Raw genomic sequence first — 26,751 nt, 5'->3', positions numbered from 1 at the left:
AGTGTAAGTATAAGTAAGTATGGTATTGTATGTTATTATATGACTGTTTTTGTTTGTTTTGGGTCCAGGTTGTTTTTTGGTGAAAAGCACCTTAGCTTTCCCCCTACAAAACAACTTATAAAGAGGGGAGGTGTTACATACAGCACTGATGTTACCTGTCTGTCATGGGTTTGGAGGGAAAGTTCCATCCTATGGGGAGTGGAAGGCGGGACATCAGGAGGAGGGGCTGTACTGTATATATATGTGAAACCTGTGTGGAGGAGTTAAGGAGAAGCTGGAAGAGCTGAGAGAAGAAGCTTGAGTGGGAGTCTGTGTGTCAGACAGGGTACTACTGTGTGTCAGTCAGTACCAACCTGATAGGTTCAGGTGTCTGTATGGTTAGCCAGAACTGATAGGTTCAGGGTCTGTGCTTCAAGTTAAGTGTTCTGTGTGAACCAAACTGTGTGTATGTATGATTGAGACTAAGCCACGTTACTGTATCTTATTCACTTGATCCTTTTATTTTTCCCTGTGTGTTATTTAATAAACCTTGTTCTTTTATTTGTTAAAAATCCATCCCTGGTCTGTGTGACTTCTTATAGGGAATGGTTGGTGGCACTCTGCAGTTACATTCTTGATTTCAGGGGCAGTCTACGCACATTCAGCCAGGAGTGCAAAGGTTCCCCCTTTGGTTACAGTGTGCAGACATCAGAGAGACAATGTACGTAGCCCTTTTCCTCCTCCACATGTTCTATAAACCAGACATTGGGGAAGTTACTTCTTTGCACCACTACTCAAAGAATCTCTAACTGTCTTAGTCAGGGGATTCTGGGAATTGTAGTAGAGAAAGTAACTTTTTAAAGATCTGATAGCAAGGATACTAGTCATGGGTATCCATGTGGGGCTGGGGGAAAGGGGAGACTTGCCTGGTCGCACAGTCTTAAATGTATGTATTTATTTATTGTTACACCTACAGATTCACATCCAGCAGGTCAGCAGGAGGTTTAAAATGCCCACCCTTAGCAAAAATCTGGCTGCCAGACTCTTGATTCTTTGTACCATTCTGGAGGAGGGCCTTCTGGAGCCATCAAACAGCTCAGATGAATGCTGCTTCGGCAAATCCTACAAGCTTTGAACACCTAATAAAGCCATGCTGAGGCAGATCCAGAGGATATGTTGGGCTAAATAAGATCATAGTTTTGATATAGCTTTTAGAGTAATTGCTTCTTGCAATAGCTTCCCGGATTTCTTTTCGGTAGCGATATAGTCCCCTTTTAACAATCTGGAAACAGAAAGAGTCAGCTTGTGTTTACTGAACATCTTGTTACAGAAGGGATGAGCAACTGCAGGGTGAAGGGTAAAGGAGACGGTTCTTGCCCACCCTGAAAAAGCCACAATTTCAAGGTTCCCAGTTTTGATTTCTTTTAAAAAGTGGGTTTTTTGATTCCTGTGGAAGTCAATATCTATGAGGGAAAATGAGCAGCCACTGTTCTGCCTATGTTTTGTAAGTCGGTTTCTACAGTATCTTAATACTTCTTAGTCAACAAATTAAGTCACAACAATGATTGATTCTTGCTCTTTCTGAAGAAGGAATTTCCTGGTTTAGTTGAAAGCCACTGTTTCTATCTTCCAAGCTAGGAAGTGCTTATTGCCCCATTATTTTAAACATTAGAAATCCAGGAGTTTGTTTTTGCCCTGCAGAGCAGTGTAACACTGTCCTGTCCATTTTTGTTAGAGTGCTCTATGACAAGCCCCCAATGTAGTCCAAAGCTGATACTCAGTTTCCTGATGTGCCAACTTTTTCTAGGGAAATGCAGGAGTGGGCAGTGAGATTAGTTTTATCAGGAGGGCAATTTGTTAAGAAGTAGAGTTCGTTGTGGCAGAGGGAACCAGGGAGCGACATTGGGGAGTCTCACCTGCAGCTGGAAAGCAGGTCTACTCTGTGGGAAATAATCAAGAAACAAACCTTGTACAGATTTTTCCGATACCAAGCCTACTGACCTTGGTAGTCCTGGTAACCAGGCCTACTAGAAACTGTAGTCCTGCTCTGTGAAACTATCATGATTTTTTTAAATGCACGAACAGTTCAGTTCCACAAGATCATCTGTATAACTCAAAGCTCTTTTATGTTTTGTGTGTTAATGTGCTGTCAAATGACATCTGAGTTACAGTGACCCTAGCAGAGTTTTCAAGGTATGTGAGATGTTTAATGAGGAGTGGTTTTTCCTCCTTATTAAACCTTAAGGAACCTTCCATGGAGCAGGGAATTAAACCCAGGTCTCCTGAGTCTCAGTTCTTTACTACATTACACTGGATCTATTCTTTATGTTAGCTGGTGTAAAAAGTGGGTCATAACAATATACAAAAAATTAAAGTAAAGTAAAGCAGTCCAGACTTCAATCTTGATCAAGTATAGCCATTTCTCCTCTCCTTGTGGAGTCCACTAGTACTCTCTACAGAGTGATCACCAGCACTTTCAGGATGAAGGAAATCATTCTAGACCATGAGATCCTTTTCATGATGTGTGTGGTGAAGCTTGTCCTTCACTCCACATGAGCTTTTGTTGCAGTTTGTCAAATATGCTGCAACAGGACAGGGTTCCAAGTAAACTCAGGGTGTTGTCTCCTTTGTGGGTAGGATTCATGTACGGCAGAGGCCGGAAGGCACCCCAAAATTTGTGCCGCAGGTTTTATATTTGAGATGGAGAAAACACAAAAGTGTCTAACTCGTGGGAAGGACCTGAATGCATCGGTAAAGGTGCGGTGGGGGGACCTGTCCTTCCATTCTTGCCAAGGATCTTTGCCTTCGGAACGCTTCCAAATGTCTGCATTTAATGCCAAAATTCTAGGGGTATGTGTTTGTGTGTGTGTGTGTGTGTTTGTGTGTGTGTGTCTGTGTGTTGCATCACTGCAGCATGCTGCAAGGTTCAAACTGAAATTACGGGGCCATGCCAAACAGATTTGTCAGTTCTGCCGCAGTTTGATTTGGTGCCATGGAGTGCAGGGGAAAGTGAAGAGGGTGGAGGAGGACTCTGTCAAATCCCAGTTACACACTGAGATTTGTCTGTGTGTCTTGTACATCCACATATATCACTGGAGTCCGCAGTGATTCCCGTCTCTGCTGAATCTGTAAAGTGGGCTCGCAGCCAAATTTAACTGGTGCTGCCGACAGGTCAGCTAACATCTACATCTTCCTAAAAGAAATTGAGAGACAGCGAGAGAGAGAGAGAGAGAACGAGAGCTGAATGTAGCTGAGCTGGAGAAGAAAACCAATATTTTCTCCAGAAAGTAGAAGACCCATCTCCCCACCCCCACCCTCAAATCCAGCTCTCTCAGTTGTGTTGCTGGTACTGAGGAGGAGACTGAAGTAACAGGGGGATGTTTGTGTCAGTTGTGGGAGCCAGTGTACTTCCAATTCCCTGGCTGCTGTCAGTGGTGACACAGAGAGTGCACTGAAAGCCAGAGAGTAGGGATAAGTTGCATAAAGAGGAGGAGGAGGAGGAGGAGGACTATTGACAGCTCATAGCAGGCGGGGATTGGTTTGGTTGTATTGCTTTTTGTAAGGAGCAATGGTGCCTTTTGGATAGGAGGAGGGTGATGGAAGGAAGAGACGGGGTTTGCTTTCTTAATGCCAGGCTAAGCCAGAACTGAGTGAACTCTCCAGACTTCTCCTCCACCCCAAGCAGAACCAGATGGCCTCCTTCTCTTTAGTGCAAAGATATAGTAGTGGTTTCTCTCTCCTACTCTTGCCCAGGAACTTGCATACCTTGCAGTAGTCAACTCTTGTTCAGGTTAGGAGCACTGTACCAAGAGGGTGGCTTAGGCTTGTGCATGACCACCAGTGGAAGAGTGTTGGGGGGGATGTGGAAAAGAGAAAGGAGACAAGGCAGGACAGAGAGGAGGAATCTCCACACACCCACACTCCTTGGAAAGAATTCTGGGGGCAGATGTGAACAATATAGAACATGGAGGTGGGGCTGTCCCTAGACAGAGAAAGAGAGAAAGAAAGAGAGACTTGAACCGGTTCAGCTTCTCTCCGGTTGTTACATAAGAGTAGCCAGTCTCAGGGTGGTTCACTCTTTGGACTTCTGCCACATGAGAGAGGCAGCGAGGCAGCCCCAAATCCTAGCATACAATCCATTCATCATAGCCACTGACATTGTACTCTTCTTAGATGCAACATTCCAAAGTGCAAAATCTCAAGATTTAATCTGGGGGTGGGAGAGAAGGTAGTCTAGCTACAATATTCTTTTCATGTCTTCGAAACAAGTCTGTGTGCAAATTAATGTCTTAGCATTTGGTAACTATAACAGGGCTATGCGGTTTGCAGAGAAGCAAAATACCATGTCAAGGCTAGTTTGTTTTTTTGTTTTTTGCCAAAAGCCAGGTTAAATCACTCCCTCGTTTAATGTCTTTCCCTTTTACACAATTACAAATCACACAATAACCACAAAGCTGCTACAATACCAGATCGATGCACAGAGTGGATGGAGCAAGTCCCTATTCCATCTTTGTGTATTGACTTCATCCTGCTTAACAACTCTCAGCTATAAGACTAGCTGCAAGGATTGAGGGTTTTGTACTTCTGTTGCAGCTGTTCCCAGCTTCACTGTTCATGCTGCATGGGGATGATGGGAAACCTAGTGTAACATCTAGGGACCCAAGGCTAGAAAAGGCTGTTACAGCGGGTAAGGACCACACTTCACATGTTCCACTCAGACATTCATTTAGCAGCTAAGGCACATGGCTCGTTCTGTTGTGTTGTGTAGCACTTGAGGAAGGAACCTGTGCAATATTGCAGATCAGTGAGCTCCAGGCATACAAGGTGATTCTACAGAACTGTGAGAGTTTACGTTTCGGGTCAGTCAGTCACCCACATGATGTTGGAAGTAGCCATTCCATATCCAAATACCTTACAGGAATCTGTCTTAAAGACAGAGATTGAAAAAGTTACTTTTTTGGAACTATAACTTCCCAAACTTTCTTGGGTAGCTAGGCTTCTGGCTGTGAAGTCCCAGAAAACGCTGCCTGCAAAGCTCTGACTGGGCTTGTTTTCTTGTTAGCTTTTCCTGCTGCATCTTTGTGTGCCTGCTCCTTATTTCAAGTTTTGTTCCTGTCAGAAAGATAATCTCCACAGGATTCCCTCCCTTTCCCCTTCATGCTTCTTCATCTGAAGTCCTGAACCCTCTAATCCTGTTAGAGTTTAGGGTCTCCAAGGGTGTAACACAATCTTGTGTTAAATCTAAGAGGTCCCCGGAGGCAGGCCTAGGCAGAGAAGTTTCTTCTCCTCCCAGAAAATGTCCTTAGAAACTTTTGATGACAAAACCAGCACTAAAAATAAATAAAGGTGAAGGGTCTTGGGGATCATAAACTGCCTCTTGGAGGAAATTTTTCCCCTCCCTTTGCTTTGCTTTCAATTCTGACGCTGCAGCTGACAGCCTTCACACATGCAGTGGAACTAATGCAACTTGGGGGGGTGGGGTGAGAAGGCTGAGTTAACAGAGAGGAACATTTTTACATGAAGAGCAGCATGAGTTTGATTTATGCTTAAGGAGAATTGGAAGGGAGATAGGAAGCTAGAGGGACGAACCCAAGCCATCCAACCTGCGTGTCCTTCTCTGTGTTTCCCTCGGTGTCTTAAAACCAAATCAATGAGGTAAGTCAGATTTTATCGATTACAGTATTGATAATGTTTCTGTTTAGAGACCAGCTGGGTAGTCAAAAAAAGAAGAAATAAATGCTAAATGCATGCATGGGATGCAGAGGGAGAATGAGATGTTTGGTTCTTTGGTACAATAGCGGTAAAAATGTTTTCCCTCAGAATAAAAATGTAAAAGGGGGAAATTTGTAATGTTTTGCAATGTTGTTCATAATGCAAGTTATGCAACATTTGTAATTCTGCCCCCCCCAGTCTTAGACACACATCCTCCCCTAGGCTGACACTGAGTTATCATCTATATGTTTTCTCTCTCTGCAATGGCCAGTCTGTGCTTCTTTCAGTTGCTCTGAAGCCTAATCTACAAACCCATGTGAGCATATGTATACACACACGTGGCTATTTGTCCACATTCTTTTCTTTCTCTTCTGTTTTCCTCGATTCCAACATGTCCTGAGATAGAAAATTGGGAAAAGCGAAGGACCTGTCTTTGTTGCATGTACACCCTCCCTGCGCGTCTTGCAACCCTTCAGGAGGGACCCCATAAACCTGTTCTTGTGGCTGCCTTGGGACTGCAGGAGCAATGCAGCTGGCAGGATCTTCACAAGCCACAAGTTGGCTGATAGACTAGGTTTAATTTGATTGGTTACTAGAAAGGGCAAAATGTACGCCTACTTTTCTTTTACTCAGAGCAAGTTATTTATTAGAACCACTACACCCAGAATCCCTCAGCCAGCACCCTAGCCATGTTAGCTGTGAAGGATTTGGGCAGTGTTAATAAAAAAAGTAACTTCGCAAATTTGCTTTTCTTTGAGTAGGCCTGCCTTGCTTCTTTTACACAGAATCATTCTGCCCCAGTAAGCATATTAATCTCCCAGAGAGCCATTCTTTAACTGCTTGCAGTGGCATAGTGTGGGCAAGGTGGCATAGTGTGGGCAAGGTCCAGTTGCCCTGGGTGCCAAATTCTTAGGGGTGCAAATTTTCAACTCTGACATGGGTGAGAAGGTGAATAAACCTCCTGTTGCCTCTTCTCTTCTGGCTGTGGCTGCCCTGCTTGCTCCGTTTCCCCCTCTGCGGAGGCTGCGGTGGTGGTGTGGTTGGTAACGGCCATGCAGACCCGCCTCCTTGGGGAGGGTGGCCCAGAGGGCAAAGGGCAGCCTGAAGTAGCCAGTCTCCTCCCCCCGCATAAACAAAGTGGGTGGGCAGGCCATGTGGAACAGGTGAGGAGTGGGCTTCCGCCTGTGCTGAGCCTCCTGCCGTTTCTGAAGGAAACCTCAAAGGGGCACAGTACTTGCCCTGCCCTGACTCCTGGCAGCCCATGCTACACCACTAACTTCTTGAGCATTTGATGTGCTCTCAGGTAGCCCAACCAGGAATTGCCCACTAGAGCAAACTGGCCAAATGTCAGCAGGAGTACTGCTGAGTTTTCATTCTGGCCTCTATGTAAGGGCACCATTAGGAACACAAATTTAGCACCAGCTGACAAGGCATAAAGGATGCTTGGAAGGAAAGATTTCACATCCCCACAAGGATGTGAAGTTCAAAAAGTGTTGTGTGCTGACAACTAAAAAAAGCTGAAACATTACATGTTTTCTTTTCCTAATACAGTTGTTTGGTGCTATTTATGCCTTGGGAAGCTGCCTCTTTGCATTTCGTTTCAATGAACTTAGGGGGTTGTGCAGCATGCTCACAGAATTAAGTCAAAAATACAACGATCTCACAAGGTGGAAACAAACATCGAGTTCTCCAAACGTAGTTTACTCGTAGCTTGTGGAAATAGTATGAAGAAACTTGAAGTAGTTCTGGTATCATGTACGTATTGAGCTTTCTGTGAATAGCCAAGTTTTGGTACAAGAGGCTACAGATTATGAATTGGTTGCTTTATTTATTTTGCTCCCTTTCTTGCAATGAAGGGACCCAAGGTGTAAATCACAAATTATTAAAACATAAATTGGCTAAAAACACGTGGGCTGAGATCCAATAACATAAAGTCATGCTGTCTGATGACGTATCAGCTGCTATCTTTTGGTAATTAAAAGTTTCCTGATCCCGTGGCCCTGGGAAAGACTTTTGGGACAGTGGCATGTCTTAAATGCCTGAAAATTGCTGTTGGTCCTGACCAGAGGGAGGGGGGCAGCCTAGCACCCTTGGGGGGGAGACAGCATTCCATCACCCCAGAGAAGGCCTGGTCTCACGTTCACACCAAATATGAGAGGGTGTCTGACAAGGATGGTGGGACTGAGAGAAGGGCCTGCCCTGAAGATCCTAAGAGCTGAGAAGTCATGTATGGAGATATACGTATGGTCTTTCAGATAACTTGGGTCCCAACCATACAGGGCTATATAGGTCATAAGCAACACTTTCAATTGGGCTTGGGAATGGACCAGCAGCCATTGAAGCTGTCATAATAGGGGAATTACATGCCCTTGTAACCTGCCCCGGTCAGCAGCCTGGCTGGGGCATTTTAAGTCAGCTGACATTTCCAAACTGCCCCACTTTGCAAGTGTTCATGTCTAGGCCTGGACTCCCTATTTTTTATTTTGGCTGCAGTCATACCAGTAAAATGTTTTCGAGTTACTCCTCATGAACTTTGACCCCTTTTGGGGGTTCAGACAACACAAGGCCATTATCGATTCTTTTGTTCCCTCTGCATGCTATATCTGCATCAAATCCAGCTGGCTGGGAGGCTGCTACTATATTTGTTCCACATATCACGCAGCACAACTGACATCCCACTGAGTATGTACTTCAAAACTGATTCACTTCCTGTGCGTCTGCCGTGTGGTCTCACCTGCCTCACCTGCTGTGGTTTGACTCCCTTAATTTAAAAAATAAGAATTTTCAAATGGGAATGTCAGCAAATGTTGTTAGTCACCTTGGTATACTTTTGTCAAATATAGCGTATCAACCCCCCTACTGTCTTTTGACCGTCACTGCAGCATGCTGTGGATTCTTCTCCATAGAGGGTAATGAAGCATGGAAGTAGGAAGAAATGGCCCCAATCAGTACATGGCCAGCAAGGGTGGTTTGGTGACACAGTGATGTACCCACACAAAAAGAAAAAAAAAATAAAGCTGGGGAAGGGGGCATTCTTTTAGTTTGACTGCAGACTTCATTATATACTTTCAAGTTATATCCAAATCATGACAATTGTAATAGGGTTTTCAGAATGTGTGTGATATTTAAGGAGTGGTTTAACCATTGCCAAACCTCTCCCCCCATGACAAGTGTACAGATATTGTGTGTGAAGCATACTCCCTCACGTACACCCAGACACAAGGGGGCAGGGAGAGAAGCGGAACTACTCTATTTATCCGTGTATAGAATGACACTTTTTACTTACATAATTAGACAAAAATTTGAGGGTCGTTTTATACACGGAAGGCAGCCGCTTTCCTTGCCTTTTGCGAAGCCACAGGGTAAAGCAGCCATGCATGGGCTTCAGGATCAAAGGGGCGCAAGCGTGCCACCCTTTCATAGCTGCATTACCCATTTCCTAAGCCCCGCGGAGCTTAGGGAGTGGGTAAAGCAGCCATGAACGGGTGGCAGGATTGCCACCCTTTTGATTCTGAAGCAGCCATGAAAGGGCTTCTGGACCATAGGGGTTCGATTGTGCAAATTTTCTAATTTGGGGGTTAGAAAAGGGGGGATCATCTTATAAACAGAAAAATACGGTATGTTGAGGAATTCAGAGTCAACTTTGCACACTGCCCTTAATTTGAAATCTTCAGGATAACTATGCTCTGATAAACATATTAGTCCAAGAATTGGATTGCTGATCAATTTGTTGTGGAAAATAAAGAATCCTCTAGCATGCCCTATAGCCGGAGAGGAGGCAGGTTTCGAGTTTGCACTGAAGTATCAGCTCAGATTTGGAAAACAGATAGAGATGGAGGAGAACTTGACCCATAAGAAGCACGGGCAGTTCAGAAGAAGAAAGAGTTCCCTTAGCTGAAGACGGAATGTGGGCAGTCAATGCATATCCTGCAGGAGTGAGAAAAGCAGAGGTTGTCAGTGTTTCCTTTTGTTCTGCCCTGCTGCTCCACCAGCCCTCCTCGTGGGCCAGTTGGACTTGCAGCCGTTAGCAGAGGTCTTGGTCCAGCTCCTTTGTAACTTGCAGGACAGGTGTTAGGTGCGTTAATCCATAATGCTCAATATTGGAGGAAGGCCTTTGAGTGCTCGCATGCATACACACACAAAGAGAGAGAGAGAGAGAGATGTGCATACATCCTTGCTTGGAAGTCTCCATAGTTACATAGGCTGAATGTCAAGCTGAATGACAAGGAGCAAACTAGTAGGTCAGCAGAATTCTTGCACATGTGGTGTACTACTACAACACAATGGATCTGGCTCTGTAAAAAGAATACATGCTGTCAACTAAATTCTGACTTACGATGATCCTTTTCCAGGTAGAGAGTACTCAGTATGGTTACCACTTTCTTCTTATGAAGGGGAGCACCCAGACCACTGTGTGTACAGCTCACCCAAAGCAACACAGGTTGGCTTTTTCTCCCGGGAGGCACTGTGGGGAATCGAGCTCCTCACCTCTGTCTCCTCAGCCAGATCCGTAACACACTGAGCTATCCAGCAAAGTAATGAGTATAAATGCCGCCCCCCACTCCCCGTCTTCTTTACAGAAACCCATGAGTGAAGCCATTTGTATCTTGAGCTTGGGAAGCAATCTTGAGGTGTGTGATCAAGGCAATAATTTGGGGAACTTTTAGCAGCAATAGTATGTGGCAAAGAGGAGCAACAAAAACACTTGAGATGTACAGAATTTAAGAGATAATATTAAAGTCCATTTAAAGCCTTTGAAAGAAATACCACAAGTCATTCAGCTTGGGTGCTGTGCTCTGTATCCCTTTGGTCTTTGTAGTAGCAGGGAGAAAGTTAGGGCTCCCAAAAGGGTGACGATCCTGCATCAAAGCAGCTGCTCCCTGGCCTTTGTAATGGCACAATCTGCCCAGGAGTGCTTGGTCTTATTGTTGGCCCAAGTTACACAGACCTAAATCCTGCAATTTTCAGAAAGGAAGACCAGACAAAGAAGGATCCAGAAACCTTTAGGCTTTGTCCATCTGTTTCGAATTAGGCACCTGGTTGAATCATGTTGCCTCTAATGAATGAACGTAGCCTGAAGTTGTGATGCAGGGGTAAGGTTGTTAACACTCCCCCATCCCCTTTAATAATAAAGTCCTGTCTGTAGGCTGTTTATCAGACTTCTAGAAAGGATTGGTAAAGATGTACAGCCATGGCCTACCCGACTCCCTCTGTTCCCACTAGCTCTTATAAAAGAGTGTAAATGAAAATCACTGAAGTTATTGGCACACTGCACCATTTCAAATAAAAAATCCCCCCTCCCCAATATAACTTCCACTGCAAAAGCATCTTTTTAAAAAATGAATGTGCAAATGAAGGGAAGCAGGAATAACCACCATATGGGCCCAATCAGAGGAGAAGGTGGCTGGAAGGGGGAAGATAAATAAATTTCTGAGGCACCTAGATTTGCTGTTGGAGGAGGAAGGAAGGGATGAAGCAGAAGCTGAAAGAGCAGCAGAGTCGGATTAGGAGGGGAAATTGGAATAAGGGCAGGCACATGAGGGCCAGATGGGTGTCCCTTGTCTTCCTTTCTTAGATGACATGCTGCAGATCAGCTTTGTGGGTTGACACAAAGCTGCTGGCTTTACTGCAGTTTTGAAATAGATCCTCCTGCTCACACTCTTGGATACTGGCACACATGAAGACCAGTCATAGCAGACAGTGATGCTTCCAGGCCTCCTGCTGGAAGAAGGGTATTTGGTGGCTGCTGAGCAAGGGAAAAGATTGGGGAAGGGGAGGGGGTCTGCTGGGATAAAGTAGGATATTAAAAACACATCAACCATGCTGCGTTTCTAAACGGTACCAGCATGATCTATATTCTCTGGATTAGCATTTCTGTTCCACTCTAAATCTACTCTAAATCCCAATTATCAACACAGATTTGCAGGCAAAGTCTCCCTCGCTATGTTGTGGCTTGACTTCGCTGCCCTAAAGCCGAGAGGCCTCCACTGCCATGCTGTCTCAGTTGCTGAAAACATTGTCTCTCTCGGAGGTGGTGTGCTGGATATGCAAAAGAGATGCATCCTCCCTTTAGGTCAAGGGTTAGGATTAGGGAACGTAGACCCTTCAGAAGTCATCAGCTTCACCCAGCATGGCCAATGGCAAGGAGATGTCAGAGGCGTAGGCCAGATACCAAGGAGTGGGGCAAATGTCTCAACACTCCTACTGTAGGACTTCAAGTTTCAGCAGCAGCACTTTTAGTAGTAGTAGTAGTAGTAGTAGTAGTAGTAGTAGTAGTAGTAGTAGTAGTAGTAGTAGTAGTAGTAGTAGTAGTAGTAGTAGTAGTAGTAATACAAGCCATAGAGGGGTCAGCCTGTGGAGTGACTTTGGTCAGTAGCACCACCTTGTGCCATAGTCATGCCAAATATCAGCTAACTCAACTCTTAGAAAGCAGCTGCTTGTGGTGGAGCAGCTTGACCAGGAGGTCTTGGGAGCCTTGAAGAGCTAAAAGGCCTCTAAGCCCCACCTAAACCTGAGCAGCACCAGTGCCACGATGAACAACAGGCTAGATTTTGCCAAAGAAGGCCAGTTGGAAATCAGTATGGAAAACTGTAGACCTATTGGTAGCCACTACAATCAACCATAATACTGAGACATTGAGAAAACAGAAGACCACCACCATATGTGTTCAAAGACAGAAATATTGCTGGCTAGATAGCTCATGAATTAGGGATCTTGCTGTGGAGCCAGAGGCTGAGAGTTCAATTCCTCATTGTGCATTCCAGAACAGTCTGTCTGCGTGGCCTTGAGTAAGCTGTACACGGTTTTTGAATACTCTCTACCTAGAAAACCCTGAAAGGGGTTGCTATAAGTCTGAAGTGACTTGACAGCACACAAATAATAATAATAATAATAATAATAATAATAATAATAATAATAATAATAATAATAATAATAATAATAATAATTATTATTATTATTATTATTATTATTATTATTATTATTATTATTATTATTATTATTATTATTATTATTATTATTATATATAGAAATATAGAAAGGCTGTTGGTGCCTGGCAGGCTTTAAATGGCCAGAAGATCATAAAAATGTCCAGTATGAAGGTTAGATCAGGAACTTGCAATGAGGCAGTTACATAAAAAAAAAAATCAGCAGAGTAAGTTGAGTTTATTGGAAGAAATCCAGCCAAGTACACTAGATATTGGACATTTTATTTCTGCAGTACAGATACACAGCACCATTATGGAGTTGCATTCAAAGATGGACATAAGTGGACCATTAGAAAAGTTGTTCCATATTCAGACCAGGTAATGCTTATTGAATTAAAGGCAAACTCCACAGACATCAGCATCACACGAAGATATGCCTCAGCTGGTGATACAGATTAAAGAAAGCAAATGGGAATTCTATGAAGATGTTAACATTTCTATATATAGAAAAGGAACAGATAAATTTCATGATGGGGAATTTTAAGCCTGAGATAGGTAAAGGGAGTGGAAGAGATTTTGCTGGAAAATACGACTAGGAACTGGGGAAATTGAGACTTTATATACCAAATAATATAGCATTGTGAAGAAGAATTTGTAGTCACCAACACTATATTCAAAATACTGTCAAAAAGACTTTATAAAGTCCCCACAAGGTGTCACTAAGAACAATACAGTGAGGGGCCAAATAAATTGACACCTGAAACAGTGTTCAGTCAATGAAAACGTACCCCAGAACAAATATAAATTCATATTATAACCCTGTTATTATTGTAGGAATTAAGGATAATACCAAAAAAGGGAAATCAATAAAAGCATAGGAATTCAACAAATAAGTGATCATATTACATAAACTGTTGTCAAGGGATTTATGAAGGCTTCAGACAAGATTCCGCAGTGAGACAGCTCAACTGCAAAGGCTTCTTGCTCTAAACTGACAGAGGTATTAGTAAATGTGACCATCAGAAACCTCAAATTTAGAGCTGTAATTGACAAAAGAAGTGGTTGACCAAAAAAAGTATTCTGAAAGAGAGATTAAATGGGGGAAAAGATGACATTAAATGCAGAATTACATAAGAACATCTGTAACAATATTAGAGAAGTCAAAGAAAAATGTCCTGAAGAATATGCAGAAATAGAAAACCTAAGGAAGATCCATAGCTCCTTTTATGTATATGAAAAGATCAGTGAGGATTTTTTTTAAAAAAAGACAATGTCCAATACTGATCAATAGTAATACTTTTCTGATTTACATCAAGGGGAAAACCATGGCATGGAGTGAGTACATTAAAGACCTGGATGATGATAGCTTATGAGCAAGATTTGTTGGTATCAGGATTTGTTGTGAATACTTGATCAGAATTTCAGAAATCTGAAGTACATTATTACTGACCAAAAATGGCAAAGCTCTTGGACATAATGTTTCCACAGAGGTTGGTAAATGTTCCCCTTGACATTTAGTCCAGTTGTGTCCGACTCTAGGGCGCGGTGCTCATCCCTGTTTCCAAGCCATAGAGCCAGCGTTTGTCCAAAGACAGATTCTGTGGTCACGTGGCCAGCGCGACTAGACACAGAATGCTGTTGCCTTCCCACCAAGGCGGTACCTATTTATCTACTTGTATTTTTACATGCTTTCGAACTGCTAGGTTGGCAGGAGCTGGGGCAAGCGACGGGAGCTCACTCCATTGCGTGGATTCAATCTTACGACTGCTGGTCTTTTGACCTTGCAGCACAGAGGTTTCTGTGGTTTAACCCGCAGCGCCACCACGTCCACAGAGGTATTGAATCTAATTGAAGATGATGACTTAAATGTTTTAAATTTTCCCCTAATGAAATCTTCAGAACAGAATATTCCTGGAGTTCAGTTAGACCAATCATTATTACATTACCTGAAAATGAAAAGCCAAAGCTTGCAGTGAGTACATAACAATAAGCTTAACGAGCTATTTGCTTACCGTTTCTTAAAAATGTATGACAGAATTGCCAAGAACTGCAAAGAAGGAGCAGGTGATATGCAGTTTTGATTCAGAGGAGGATTTGGAACCGCCACTCAGCTTACATGCACTTGAGAAGAGGTGCTATGACATGAACACGTGTATTCTTGTTTTATTTACGAAGCCCAACACAATAAGCTGACAGAGTTGTTCATAAACAAATGTTTTGACTTGTATAGTTGGCAAGTTATACTAGCAAGCAAAAAGCTACAGTGAAGATTGAATAATAGATAATGGAGAACATAGAGCTACGAAGAGACCTTATCTCCCGTATTGTCAGTTTCTCTCCTGAACTTGTGTACTCCTTTCATCCTGATCCTTGCTGTGAATATCATGTTGTGTATGACCTTGGCATTCATCTCTTGGAATCTCTCTGCCTGTTTGCTGCTTATAGTTAAACTGATTAGACCCAAGAGTCAGAATCTTATAAGGTTTTAACGTACAAGGCCAAAAATATCAGGGAAAATACTTTGGCTAATTGAAACTAATTCACAAGGTCCAGTCATCTGCCAGGTATATGAACAGGCATGCAGTTAGCATGCAAACAGCAGCATCTCATCAGTTCGCTTCGCTTACTGTATTAGCTTCTGCAATTAGAAATGTGCATGATGGAAACTTTCATTTCATTTTTGGTTCAGTTTGCTTGGGGAGGATGGCTGTTCCATTTTTGGTTCTTCTGTGCATCACTCCTTTAGTTTTTCATGAAAAGGGGTTCGTCTTTTGAGTCCTTTTGGCAAGGTGGGCTGGAAAAGGATATACTGTACATGCATGGTAGCTGTGGCAGGAAAGAGGGGAAAGCATGATGGGACTAACTGACACATGTGGCAGCAAAAAGGAGGAGCAAGAGAAGGCTGGCCAGGCCAGAGGACCCTCACAGCACTGGGCAGGAGGGAAAAAGTGGGCTGGCTGCCAGGCAATCTTAAGGAGTGGTGGGAAGGAGGGGAAAGAAGAGCAGTGGGGCAGGCTGGTTGGGCAAGGAAGTGAGGCTAGCCAAGTAAAAGGAAGGGCAGAGCAGATCAGGCGGGCTGTTGAAATATACAGTAGATATGAAGTGATTTCGTGTACATGTGGTGAATGAAGGTGACGGATGATCCACATCCTTCACATTCGTCAAAAATATGATTAGTAATTTTGATGCGGGAGAAATGATATTATTATTGTTGGTTGTTGCGTGCCCTCAAGTCACCTCCAATTTTTGGCAGCCCTATGAATGAATGATGTCCAAAATGCCCTGGCTGAAACAACCCTGCTCAGTTCTTATAAACTCAAGATTATAAACTGTGTCTTGTTATCTTTATTAGACTACTATATATATATATATATCAAGCAATCAGTGAGCTTTTATGGGTCAAGTCCACTTCTTCAGACTATGCACCAATATTACAGAAAAATTATAAATGAGAATCTCAAAAAAAAACTATCTTCCTTCCTTCCTTTTTCAGAAAGCAATGGAAGACAAGAAAAACAAATATGACTGCCTTTTCTGTACTTTCGTTCATTTGTTGTGACCCCAAAGCCCCATGCCTATCTGCAATTTCTTTTCTGAGTGCAGCAAAAAGCAAGCTTACTTTGGCCCATGTAGTTATCCAAAGAAGGTTTACGTTATTCACTGAGAGGCTGTTCTTTGTGTCTTGAGACTGGCTTTGTTTTGCGGATTTTCCTTGCCCATCTACTTGTGTGTTGCTACTGGGAGTCTGCCCAGCAGGGACCAGGACAGCAGCCTGAGAGATGTAGTTAAAGAGACAACATGAATAAATGGAAATAGAGGTATAGGAATGAGAAGAACTCATTGGCTGAGAAATGGCAGAAGCTTGTTTGGATGCAACACAATGTAGTTGCTTAGAGCTGCTGCATCAAGTGTCAAAATAGCCGCAACAATGCCTGATCTATAACTGGAGAGGAGCAGCAGCAGCAGTAAATAAGAACAACTCATCTGAATAAGAAATCGTGAAGAATACCCCCAATCCCAAGCTAGACACCATGTGTGGAGGGGGTGATGTGTGTATATTCTTGTGTGTATATTCTTTTTTCATGGAGTAATTATGGATCGTGTCAATTCTTTTATATCTCTGCATGTGTTGAGTATTTACAGTGGTCAGAGCCATGTGTTTGCTGAGACCCAGACGTTTTTTTAAAGGATTCAATATCATCACTGTCATCTCTGGTCATGTAGGCATATAGGATGGAATCCTGTGGGTGTTTGCTGAAGGCTTGATCAACCTGCTGTGGCCAACTGACAAGATGCCAGGATCGGTCTCAGTTGCACCAACTGGGCATGTGACCAGGCATGCAGCTGAGATCTGCTCCCACACCTTACCCGGCGGCTGTTAATCATGGCAAGTCACACAAACCTTACTCAAACATCAACAGGATTCTAGTTGTGGGCTGTGACTTGCCACACTTTAGCAGCAGGAATTTTTTTTCTTCTGATCCACAAGGTGTTGATTACAGAAATGGCGGTTGTCGTGAGGCTGCCTGTAAATAACACATTTTGCCCTGAAAATCCCTTGCCGTCGGCCCTTTTTGATGCTGTCGGTGGTTATGGACTGGTAAAGGAATGCCCTTGGTATGTATATTCTTGGGGGCCTAGTTTTATCTGTAAAGCAGGACTGGGTCTTGGGCGGTGGATGGACAAAAAGACCCTCCCCAGGCGTGAGCTGTGCCTGGGCTCAAGAGACTTGGAATCCAGCCATGCCAGACATTCCGCAGCCCTATACTCCATGCTTTGGCCTGGCTATCCGGTGCAGAGAACAAGTCGAAACGAGGGGCTCTGCACCTGCGCTACACACGGACCCTGGCAAACGATTCCTGCCTCAGGATGGCTAAATGTTAATTGTTTCAAACCCAGAGGAAACATCTGCAATATTATTTTAATATTACCTTTGAAATATGAGGGAAATGCCACTGGCTTTTGAAACAGTGCCTTGTCTTGAGTCCCAGGACTCCAAAGATTAAGTGGTTTAACTTTTTTTAAAAAAAAATTATGATTTGCAGATGGTGCTAGCTAGATCCAGCTGTCCTTAACCTAACACTGAACAGAAGTAGGGGAAGGCAGGTGCAAAATTGGTGGTGCTTCCTCTGTATTAGGCAAACTATACTAAAGGAAAAGTGTAAGAAAACTGGATTTTCTAGCCTAAAAAAACCTGACAACGGCCTAATTGTGAAGTTCACCCCACCCCACCAACAAACCTTCTCATGCAGAGAATGTGTTCCAAAAGCAAAGCTTTAAATGCTAGAGGGTGGTAGCGTGGCAGGTTTCTTTCTAAATGTTTTTGTGTCTTTCTTCTTGTTCCACATAGAAGACAAAGACTGCAACAAAATTTGCTGACACTTACCCAAGCTATTAAAGTAGTGAAAGGAAAGTCGAAGTGGGGGAGAGAGATGGTCCATATGGTAATTTTTGATTTTGACCATCTGGTAAGATAGGAGTTTGTTTGAATAATGCTGCAACATACGTTGCGCCAAACAGGGGTCTTGTTAACAAAAAATATATATAATATATTTCTTGTGTGTGTGTTTGTATGTGTCTGTGAGTGTGAGGGCGATAGAGAGAGAGCATGCAGATGAACGTGCATGGAAAAGAAATGACTGGCATGCTTCTCTTTAGAGAGAATGCTACTTATATGGCAGAAAGTTAAATGTCCACATTGCAGTAATACTCAATTATTATTAATGGGCTAATTCGAATCTGCATCAGCAAGGTTTACAAAAGATAATAATTATTACGCCCACTTTGTAAATATTGAAACTGAAGCACAAATGCGTAAAGTCAGTAGTTCAACTAATACTGCTAATTTTTGCTTGTATGCTCTATTTCAGGCAAGTGGGCTTAGATTTTTAGAAGTGTTTTGAGCATCTTGCACTCCTGGGAATTATGCCAAGGCGTTTCAGACTTGTCCATCCCAAACCAGAAGCTCTTTTTTATTTAATTGATTTGTCTGGGATTTCATTTAACTTGCTGTCACAACAGAGTAGAACAAAGCTGTGGTCCGAATAGTCCTGTTTCATGTTGCCAACTAGGCAGGAGAATTAATCTGTCCATCTTGGACCACTTTTTACCTTTAGCAGCAACCTGATCTGAAGAAGGGTGAGTCTTTTCATAGATTATCACTGGCAAACGTCTGTGAATTAGGCTGTTGTTCCAGGCACAGAAGCAGGAGCCAATTGAAAAGTTGACCACTTTAGTCCACCATGATCCTCTATATTCCCATTGGAACAATCACTTTCCTCCTCAATTGCCCTTGTAACTCCAGCCCTTCTTATTCCGATCGGGACAGTCTAAAAGTCTATTGATCATCTCTCTCTCTCTCTCTCTCTCTCTCTCTCTCTCCCTTGCTTTCTGCATCCTCCAGGTTTTCCGGGCCAACACAGATGCTACAGAAGTAGTTTTGAATAAAATCCACACGCCAGTCCTGACTCGGTTTGTGCGGATCCGCCCCCAAGAGTGGCACAATGGGATCGCCCTCCGACTAGAACTCTACGGCTGCCGGATCACTGGTGGGTATTTTTATTGCCATTTCTTTGTTGGGCAAGACATTCCTGTGTATGTCAGAAGAAAACAGGCCAGCAGCCTTGGATTTTTTTTCCCCCACAGTGGTGGCAGTTCTCTCCAGCTACAGCCATTATGGCAACTGAGCCAGCTTCCTGTGCCGAGGCAGCTCAAATGGAGTCCCGCAAAACAACGGGTATCTTTTGGGACTTCACAAGTTTTAGGTGTGGGATCTACCCAGCCCTTATTTAATCCAGTCAGCACCCAGAGTCCACTCAAGACCTTACCTCTCAAGCAGAGATGGGGAATGTGTAATCCTCCAAATGATGATGGACTACAACTCCCATTATCCTACACACGCACACGGGCTCTGCTGGCTAGTCCCGAGGGGGAGACACTACACCAATAACTGGAAGGCCACACTTTTCCTAGCATGGAAATTGATACTGTTGTCTCAGTTCCAACTTTTCATATGCAAGAAAGGGAGAAAAATAACCACCCAGTTAAAAATAATTTCTCTTCCCTCCCTCAAAAAAATAAAATAAAACCATTTAAAGAGGTTTTCAGGTACTGTGCAGTTGACAACAGTATAGCTGTAAGCCCAGTCAGGCAGAGGTAGCACCAGGCTGCTAATGCCTAAATGCCCTTTCCCCCTACAGGTATAGGATCCCTCAAATCATGCCTCAGCTGCAGTTGCATTTGCTGAGGCAGTGAGTGCTGACACAGGTCCCTTCTTGGTTCATTGTCACACCAGTCGTGTGTGATATGCTCGTGCACCGAGAGAGTCTTCCCAGTGCCGTGTCCTCCATATATTTTTGGACTGCAGTTCTGATCAGCCCTAGTCAAGGAGCAGCCAATGGTCCAGTAGGAGTCACTGGCTACTATGAAATACTGTTATATAGATAGTCTAGATATATCTTCACATTTGAGCATGTCCCTTTTAAAAATGCAAATTGAAAAAATAACAGGTACTGGGGAAGGTGCAGAGTGTGGGAAATTTAGCCATATTGTTCCCCGCTGCAGTCTTGATTTAAAAAATGTTGCTTACTTTCCACTGAGGGAAAAGCCTTCATTGGTATTTGCTGCAGTTATCAGCTCTACCCCAACCCTTTTTAGTGGCTGTTTCCATTTTTTAAAACGTGTGTTTTAAATATGAAGGTACAGATGGCCGGGAATCACCCCAGGGCAGCAGTTGAAAAACATCCAAGCCAAGTGGTTGAAGGAGGCCCTGGTGCTCCCAGAGTAGCCTGTGTGACTTTGACTGCAATGTGTAACTGTGCATTAAGGCAAGATTTTCCATGTCAAATCTGCTCACGTTAGCTCATGTTATCCAAATAATGGTTTATCACATATAAAAGCCCAAAGTGAGCCAAATGAAGTAATATCTGTCAGCAGGAAATGAATGTGGGTTCTCCTTTTCCTTCCATTCCCTCCAGTTGTTAACTGTTCTGAAGTATGGCGCCCTGTGACACTGAACACAGAAGCAAAACACACATGCAAAAAGTCTACCTTTTCCTAAAAAGGGATAAAATATTATGAAAATTGTTCCATTCAGCATGAGTTCACACTTTCATTTACGCCATTTCATTTCTTGGTACTTGGTGACTCACAACAGGTGTATAAACGGAGTCTGTTGAGAAAAAGTGACAAAAACCTTCTCTAAAATGATCTGTGCCTTCCAGTCCATTTATGGGGTTAACTGCTGCAGCTGAGAGAAAGAGAGAGAGGCTTGTAACAAAAAGGGGTGCTTGCAATAGTTAAGAACCCAATTGCTCATTTTGACCGTGGCATGAATTTATGGACATGGTTTTTCAAACCAAAATGACACTCCTCTTATTACTGCTTTTTGCTATGTAATTTATCACTTGGTAGTCATAGGATGATGGAGAATCAAATTATTTATGTGTGTATGCCAGTACACTTTGGGTCATGCACCATTTTGTTGCAAGCTGATGATGTTATGATAACAGCATAAATTGGTTCTTTTGGAATATTGCTGCAACTTTCTACTTTTTAGCTCAAGCTTCATTCTGAATGTTTTCTAGAAAGTTCTGAGCCATGGCCAGAATTCACGCTACAGATTTTTCTGAAGGATCTTCAGGACTGCCTCTCTCTTTCTTCCACACTCACACGACGTGTGGTTCCAGCCATATTTTATTATCACAGAGAAAGAGCACATGAGCGCAGCCTTCCTCCGAATTGTTTGATACTTCGGTCTCTGGTTGTGGTTTGTTTCTCAGAGTTAACAGGCATTTATTTTTCAAGAGAACGGGAACAGCCTCCAGGATGCTGTGAAGAAACGTGATGTTTCTCTGCCGACTCAGGAGACTGGGGGGGGGGGGAGCTGGGAAGGCAAGGCTCGCTGGAAGCAGAAAGTAATTTGGACAAAGATCGCAATAGTGAGGATGTTCTGAGCATCCATTGAGGGGGCCCCTGCAGCCCGTGATAGCTGTTATAAAGCAAAGCACAGCTGGTTTAAGTGTTTTGACATTTCACTACCTAGCAGTTAGTCACAGTGGGATGTTACTTCTCCTGTACTGTTGTGATCCTTACCTCATAAACCTGTGTTTTGTGTTATACTTAGTTTTGCCCCTGTCTCTTCCTATCTGCACAGATTCACCGTGTTCAAACATGCTGGGGATGCTTTCTGGACTTATCCCAGACTCCCAGATCTCTGCTTCCTCTACCAGAGAGTACCATTGGGTCCCCAGTGCTGCGCGCCTGGTCAGCAGCCGCTCAGGATGGTTCCCACGCATCCCTCAAGCTCAGCCGCAGGACGAGTGGCTGCAGGTGGACCTGGGAGTCCCGAAAAATGTGAAAGGCGTGATTATCCAAGGGGCCCGAGGCGGAGACAGCATCAATGTGGTAGAGGCCCGAGCTTTTGTGAAGAAGTTTAAAGTGACCTACAGCATGAATGGGAAAGACTGGGAATATATACGGGATCCCAAAATGCAAGTTAAGGTAAGACTTCTCCCCGAGGAGGCAGAGATCGACATGAAACTGCTCTGCATCAACATTTGTTTTTCTCTTCCTTGCATCTTGCCTTGAATATCTGCTTGTTAGTTAGTTTGTTTTTTCTCCAGAGTGACATTTACTATTTGGAGATAACATTTCAGTGTAAGCATATGTTTTAACAAAATCTGAAAGGAATGATTCCACAGGCCCACGACACTTGTGTAAATGAAAAGGTTTCCTTAAATATGATACATCTATACAATTTCCTTTGAATAGCAGGAAAACAAATAGTCCCTTTCTCCTGTTTTGGGCACATGTAGTTGTGTGGTACGTGGTGTGACACTCTCTTTCCCAAGTCCCATCCATACCCAGAGAACACCAGGAAGTTCTTGCTCTTGCTGCTGTAAGGTCATTGGTCTAACCACTGGAAGCAACTGGAATTCGGCAGAGCCTTGAGGCCTACCTCACCACCCTCTGACTAGGTCTTGAGAGATGGAGATCATCTCTCTGTGTTTCTACTCCAGGCTGCAGATGGACACTGACCTGGTTAATCCTCATAATACAAAGTCAATTAGAGGTCACATAGAAAGGCTTTGGAATAACATTTTCTGACATGGACACTCTCCATAGGTATTTGGGAGTAGGGAGAACACAGGCCTGACATTAAATCTAATGTGGTCACATGTCTTATTTTACAGAGAACAGTATTTTCAGGGCCAATAAAGGACAGTCCTCCTTTTGTAGCTGTGCTGTGGTTGAAGGGGTGTCCAGAAGAAGTCTGAGTTACAGAGAGATAACCAAAGAATAGGAGGTTAGGGACCCTGAAGTTGGCCTTCCACAGGGAGCACCTTGACAGCAGACACATAGTCCCCCCCCCACGCCAGTGTCCTTGCCACTTGAGTGAGGTGCACTGAAATTGTTTCTCTGTTATGAAAATCGTTTTCATCCTATGTACTTTTAGCATCCCTACCTATGTTAGCATAAGCCATTTTATGCAAATGCCGTCTTTGTTACTCCTTTCTGATGGTTCTCCCTTAGCACAATTTGATCACACCAGGGTGGGCTGTAAAGAACAGTGAGCACTTAGAAGGTTTTGAGCCAGATAGAGGCAAAGCGTGAGAAAGAAGAGCGATCCGGTTCCTGGATTGGAAATGCTTCTCCCAACTTTCTTAGACAAAGAGTTAGACATCCCCGTCTAGACCATCAGAGGTGGAATCAGGAACCTGCACCTCTCACCTGAGTCTACAGGCCCCCATTCCATTTTAAAACTTATTTATAAAGAGAGGAGCCTGGCTGGCACATCTAGCCATGGTTTTTGTAACTGTCATGTTTTTTCTGCCCCATCCAGAGTTTTTTTGGTGCTCAGCCCGATGAAGACCTTTAAGAGGATCAACAGCTAGCTTATGTTTGTGATTTCTAGTCGTCTAATAAAAGTATTGTCCACTCCTGCCCTCAGATTGCGTACAAAGGCCATATGACTCTCTCCCACGCCCCCTTTTGCTGTGGTTTAGGGATTCCTGTTTCTTTAAGAGGGCTCATTAATTCAGTGAGCAGCCATGTCTCTGACAGGACACACGCTGTCAAACTCTGCTCTTGCTGGGTTTCTAGGCTGGAAAGATGTGAAGTTTGTGCAACTGAAAAATATTCTAGACAAACTTGTGTAAGGCTATTGAAAGTCCAGCTTCATTTCTCCCCCTTTTTTGAAGGATGTTCTTATTTATTGATGATTCGACAGAATTGACCTTTTGCTTCACTGTAATGACCTTAATCCAGAGGGGTTGGGGATCTAATTCCTATGAAAAGACTAGGCTGTGTTCCTGATGACTTATTCCTTGAATTGGTCAACATGGCTTCAAAGAGAAATGTCCTTTGGAATACTGTAGAAATGTGGAGAGAGAGAAAAGGCCTATTAAAAACAGAGAGCCAGAAACCAGTTGTGTTTACATAAGAAGTCAGTACAGTAGAACTATACCAGATTTGAGACAATATATCTGGGATCAGGATCTGGCTAAGGGGATGCACATTTTGTGCCAAAGCATGCTGTGTGGTTTTGTCTGATGGGCTATGTTCTGCTTGGCAGCAGCAGACTTCTCTCTTGGATGGAAGTTTCTGTTGGACACAAGCTTTGGCATCCTGGAGAGGGGAGGGGGAGAGGCAGCCTTGCCTGGTTCTCAAGCAAACCTGCACGGCTGTAATTTAACCTACTGTACCAGTTAGCTGACTCTCAGATACTTGCCTTCTAGTTCAAACTTGTTTTAAAGGTAACCTTCCTGGCTTTTTCACTTTGGGTGCAGCACCAAGGCTTCCCTCCCTCTCCCTCCCCCCCCTTCTTTGCTTCTTAATCATTTGGCCACCACAGACATCAGAAGATAATGTTCTCTCTGTTGTGTTTTTACACACGAATCTCCGTTGCAGCTGAGGTTAGGTGCTTAAGGCATATTTGGGGCCAGGCTCCCAACCATGGGTGTGCTTAACTCACAGTGCTGTGCTTGTAAATGGTTCCTAAAAGACACTAAAAGCTCTAGATCTAGGGGGCAGACTTTCTCCAGCTTGGTGTTCTCTAGATCAGTGGTCTCCAACCTTGAGCCTCCAGATGTTCTTGAACTACAGTTCCCAGAACCCTTCACCACCACCTCTGCTGGCCAGGATTTCTGGGAGTGGAAGTCCAAGAACATCTGGAGGCCCAAGGTTGGAGACCACTGCTCTAAATACTGAAATATGTTGTCCAGAACACCTAGAGGAGACTAGGCTGGGAAAAGGTAGCCAAGATACTGTCTCTGTAGTGGGCAAATGTAACTGAGTGGCAATCAGATGAACATAGGCTTACTAACAGTTTCACAAATGGATGTGATCCAGGAATTGTTTGTTGCCCTCCGCCCCCCTTACAACATCAAGATTCATTTTTTTAAAAAGCTCCAGGGAAGAAGGTTCTGCAGCTTCCCTGCACAAATGTCGGTCCTTAGTAGAAACATCTGCAACTTACGTTTCATCATAATCCTATCCAGCTTTGGTGCAGTGCCTTCTCCCCCCTCCCCAGTCACACACACTTTTTGACCTTCTCTCAAAGGTGATGGGAAAGAGGTGTACTATTTCTTCTTTACGGTAGTCTCCCCGACTCTTGAAAAACTGTTTTAATGCTACCTCCTCTCCTCAAATCAACTCCTCAGCCCACTGAGCCTGGATAACCAAATAACTATGGGGTACAGTATTGTTTGGTTTTGGTCTAGAAATACCTATGCTTAATGGGAGGCTTTTCTGTAATTTGAAAAGCTGACAGACACATTTTTTTTTTAAACCAAACAGATAAAGTTGAAAAGTTGCTTTTCATCATTCCCATGTTCCTTCTTTCCAGTGATTGTTTTGTAACCACTTGGTTTCTCTAGGTTGTTCTGATTTATTAGGGTGGACATGATTGTTGCTCAATAAAAGACAAAATTCAAACACTATCTATCTATCTATCTATCTATCTATCTATCTATCTATCTATCTATCTATCTATCTATCTATCTATCTATCTATCTATCTATCTATCTATCTATCTATCTATCTATCTATCTATCTATTTATTTATTTATTTATTTATTTATTTATTTATTTATTTATTTAGTGGAGAGCAGCCAAGAAGGCTTAGGTTTAACCTCTCTTTCTCTTTCCAAGACATTTGAAGGAAACATACACTATGATACCCCTGACGTTCGGCGGTTTGATCCGGTTCCTGCACAGTACATCCGGGTTCACCCAGAAAAGTGGTCTCCAGCAGGAATTGGGATGCGATTGGAAGTGCTTGGGTGTGACTGGACTGGTAAGTCCCTTCTGAACCCCTGTGATGGGCTGAGTAACTCACAGTGCTTGGGAAGTTACTTCTAAATAAGGAATGAATCACTGTTGATGTTCCAGGAAACTTGTTACTTTCTTGTTTTTCAACAACCACTAAAGTGTGAAGGATTTTCAGCTATTTAAAGAAACACCCTTCAGAATGCTACAAACTACTATGGTATAAACCACTTCTAAGTAGTGAGCCTACAACTACAGAAGCAGCTACAGTTACATGGCAGAAGGGATAATATTGAGCTAAATTCTTTTGGGATTCTATATACTGTACAGTATCTTCAAGAGGGATCCTGTAAGTTGCTACAGCTGACTAGGTGTCAGATAGATGCCAGTGATGTGCTCGTTTGTGTTCTTGATCACATGCCATGTACACACACAGAAGACTCCAGTCAACTAGCCTCAATTAGCCATGGCAGTGTACATTACTCATCTTATGTTCCTGTACGATCCCATCAGGATATGGGGCAATATGTTGCAGATTTCCCTGGCTACTCTTATTACAGGCATTATCCACCAGTGTGACTCTGAATCTAATCACTAGTGCTGAAGTGCTCAACACCCAGATAACATTATCCTGAGTAAGAGGATATGGGGAAAAAAGACTTCTTAACAGATTGTAATCTTGAGATTTATTCTTAGTGATTGTTAACCTGTTATATGGATTATTTGTTAGTAAAAATAGCTCACATCCTATTGCTTAGCATAATACCAAATCAGCTGGCATTTGGTGAGTCAAAAGTGTTCGTGCAGTACTTACTGTTTTTGGAGGAGAGGTCTGGGTTGTCTGTAAAAGGTGGTAGAGTATAGC

At 43.3% G+C, this 26,751-nt stretch overlaps 1 protein-coding gene across 2 annotated transcripts in view; it reads left to right on the top strand.

The window, feature by feature from the left end:
- Nucleotides 1-26,751, top strand: part of NRP2 (neuropilin 2) — a 249,724-nt gene that overhangs the window by 114,244 nt on the left and 108,729 nt on the right. For both annotated transcript variants that reach the window (XM_020780758.3, XM_020780759.3), the window contains exons 8-10: nt 19,021-19,165; nt 21,772-22,118; nt 25,770-25,914. In XM_020780758.3, coding sequence (XP_020636417.3) covers nt 19,021-19,165; nt 21,772-22,118; nt 25,770-25,914 — 637 coding nt within the window. The remainder of the gene's footprint in view (nt 1-19,020; nt 19,166-21,771; nt 22,119-25,769; nt 25,915-26,751) is intronic.

The sequence above is a fragment of the Pogona vitticeps genome, chromosome 1 (genome assembly GCF_051106095.1).
Source record: "Pogona vitticeps strain Pit_001003342236 chromosome 1, PviZW2.1, whole genome shotgun sequence".
Classification (NCBI taxonomy): domain Eukaryota; kingdom Metazoa; phylum Chordata; class Lepidosauria; order Squamata; family Agamidae; genus Pogona; species Pogona vitticeps.
Note: the sequence above shows the minus strand (reverse complement) of the source record. Positions and strands in the feature narration are given on the sequence as shown.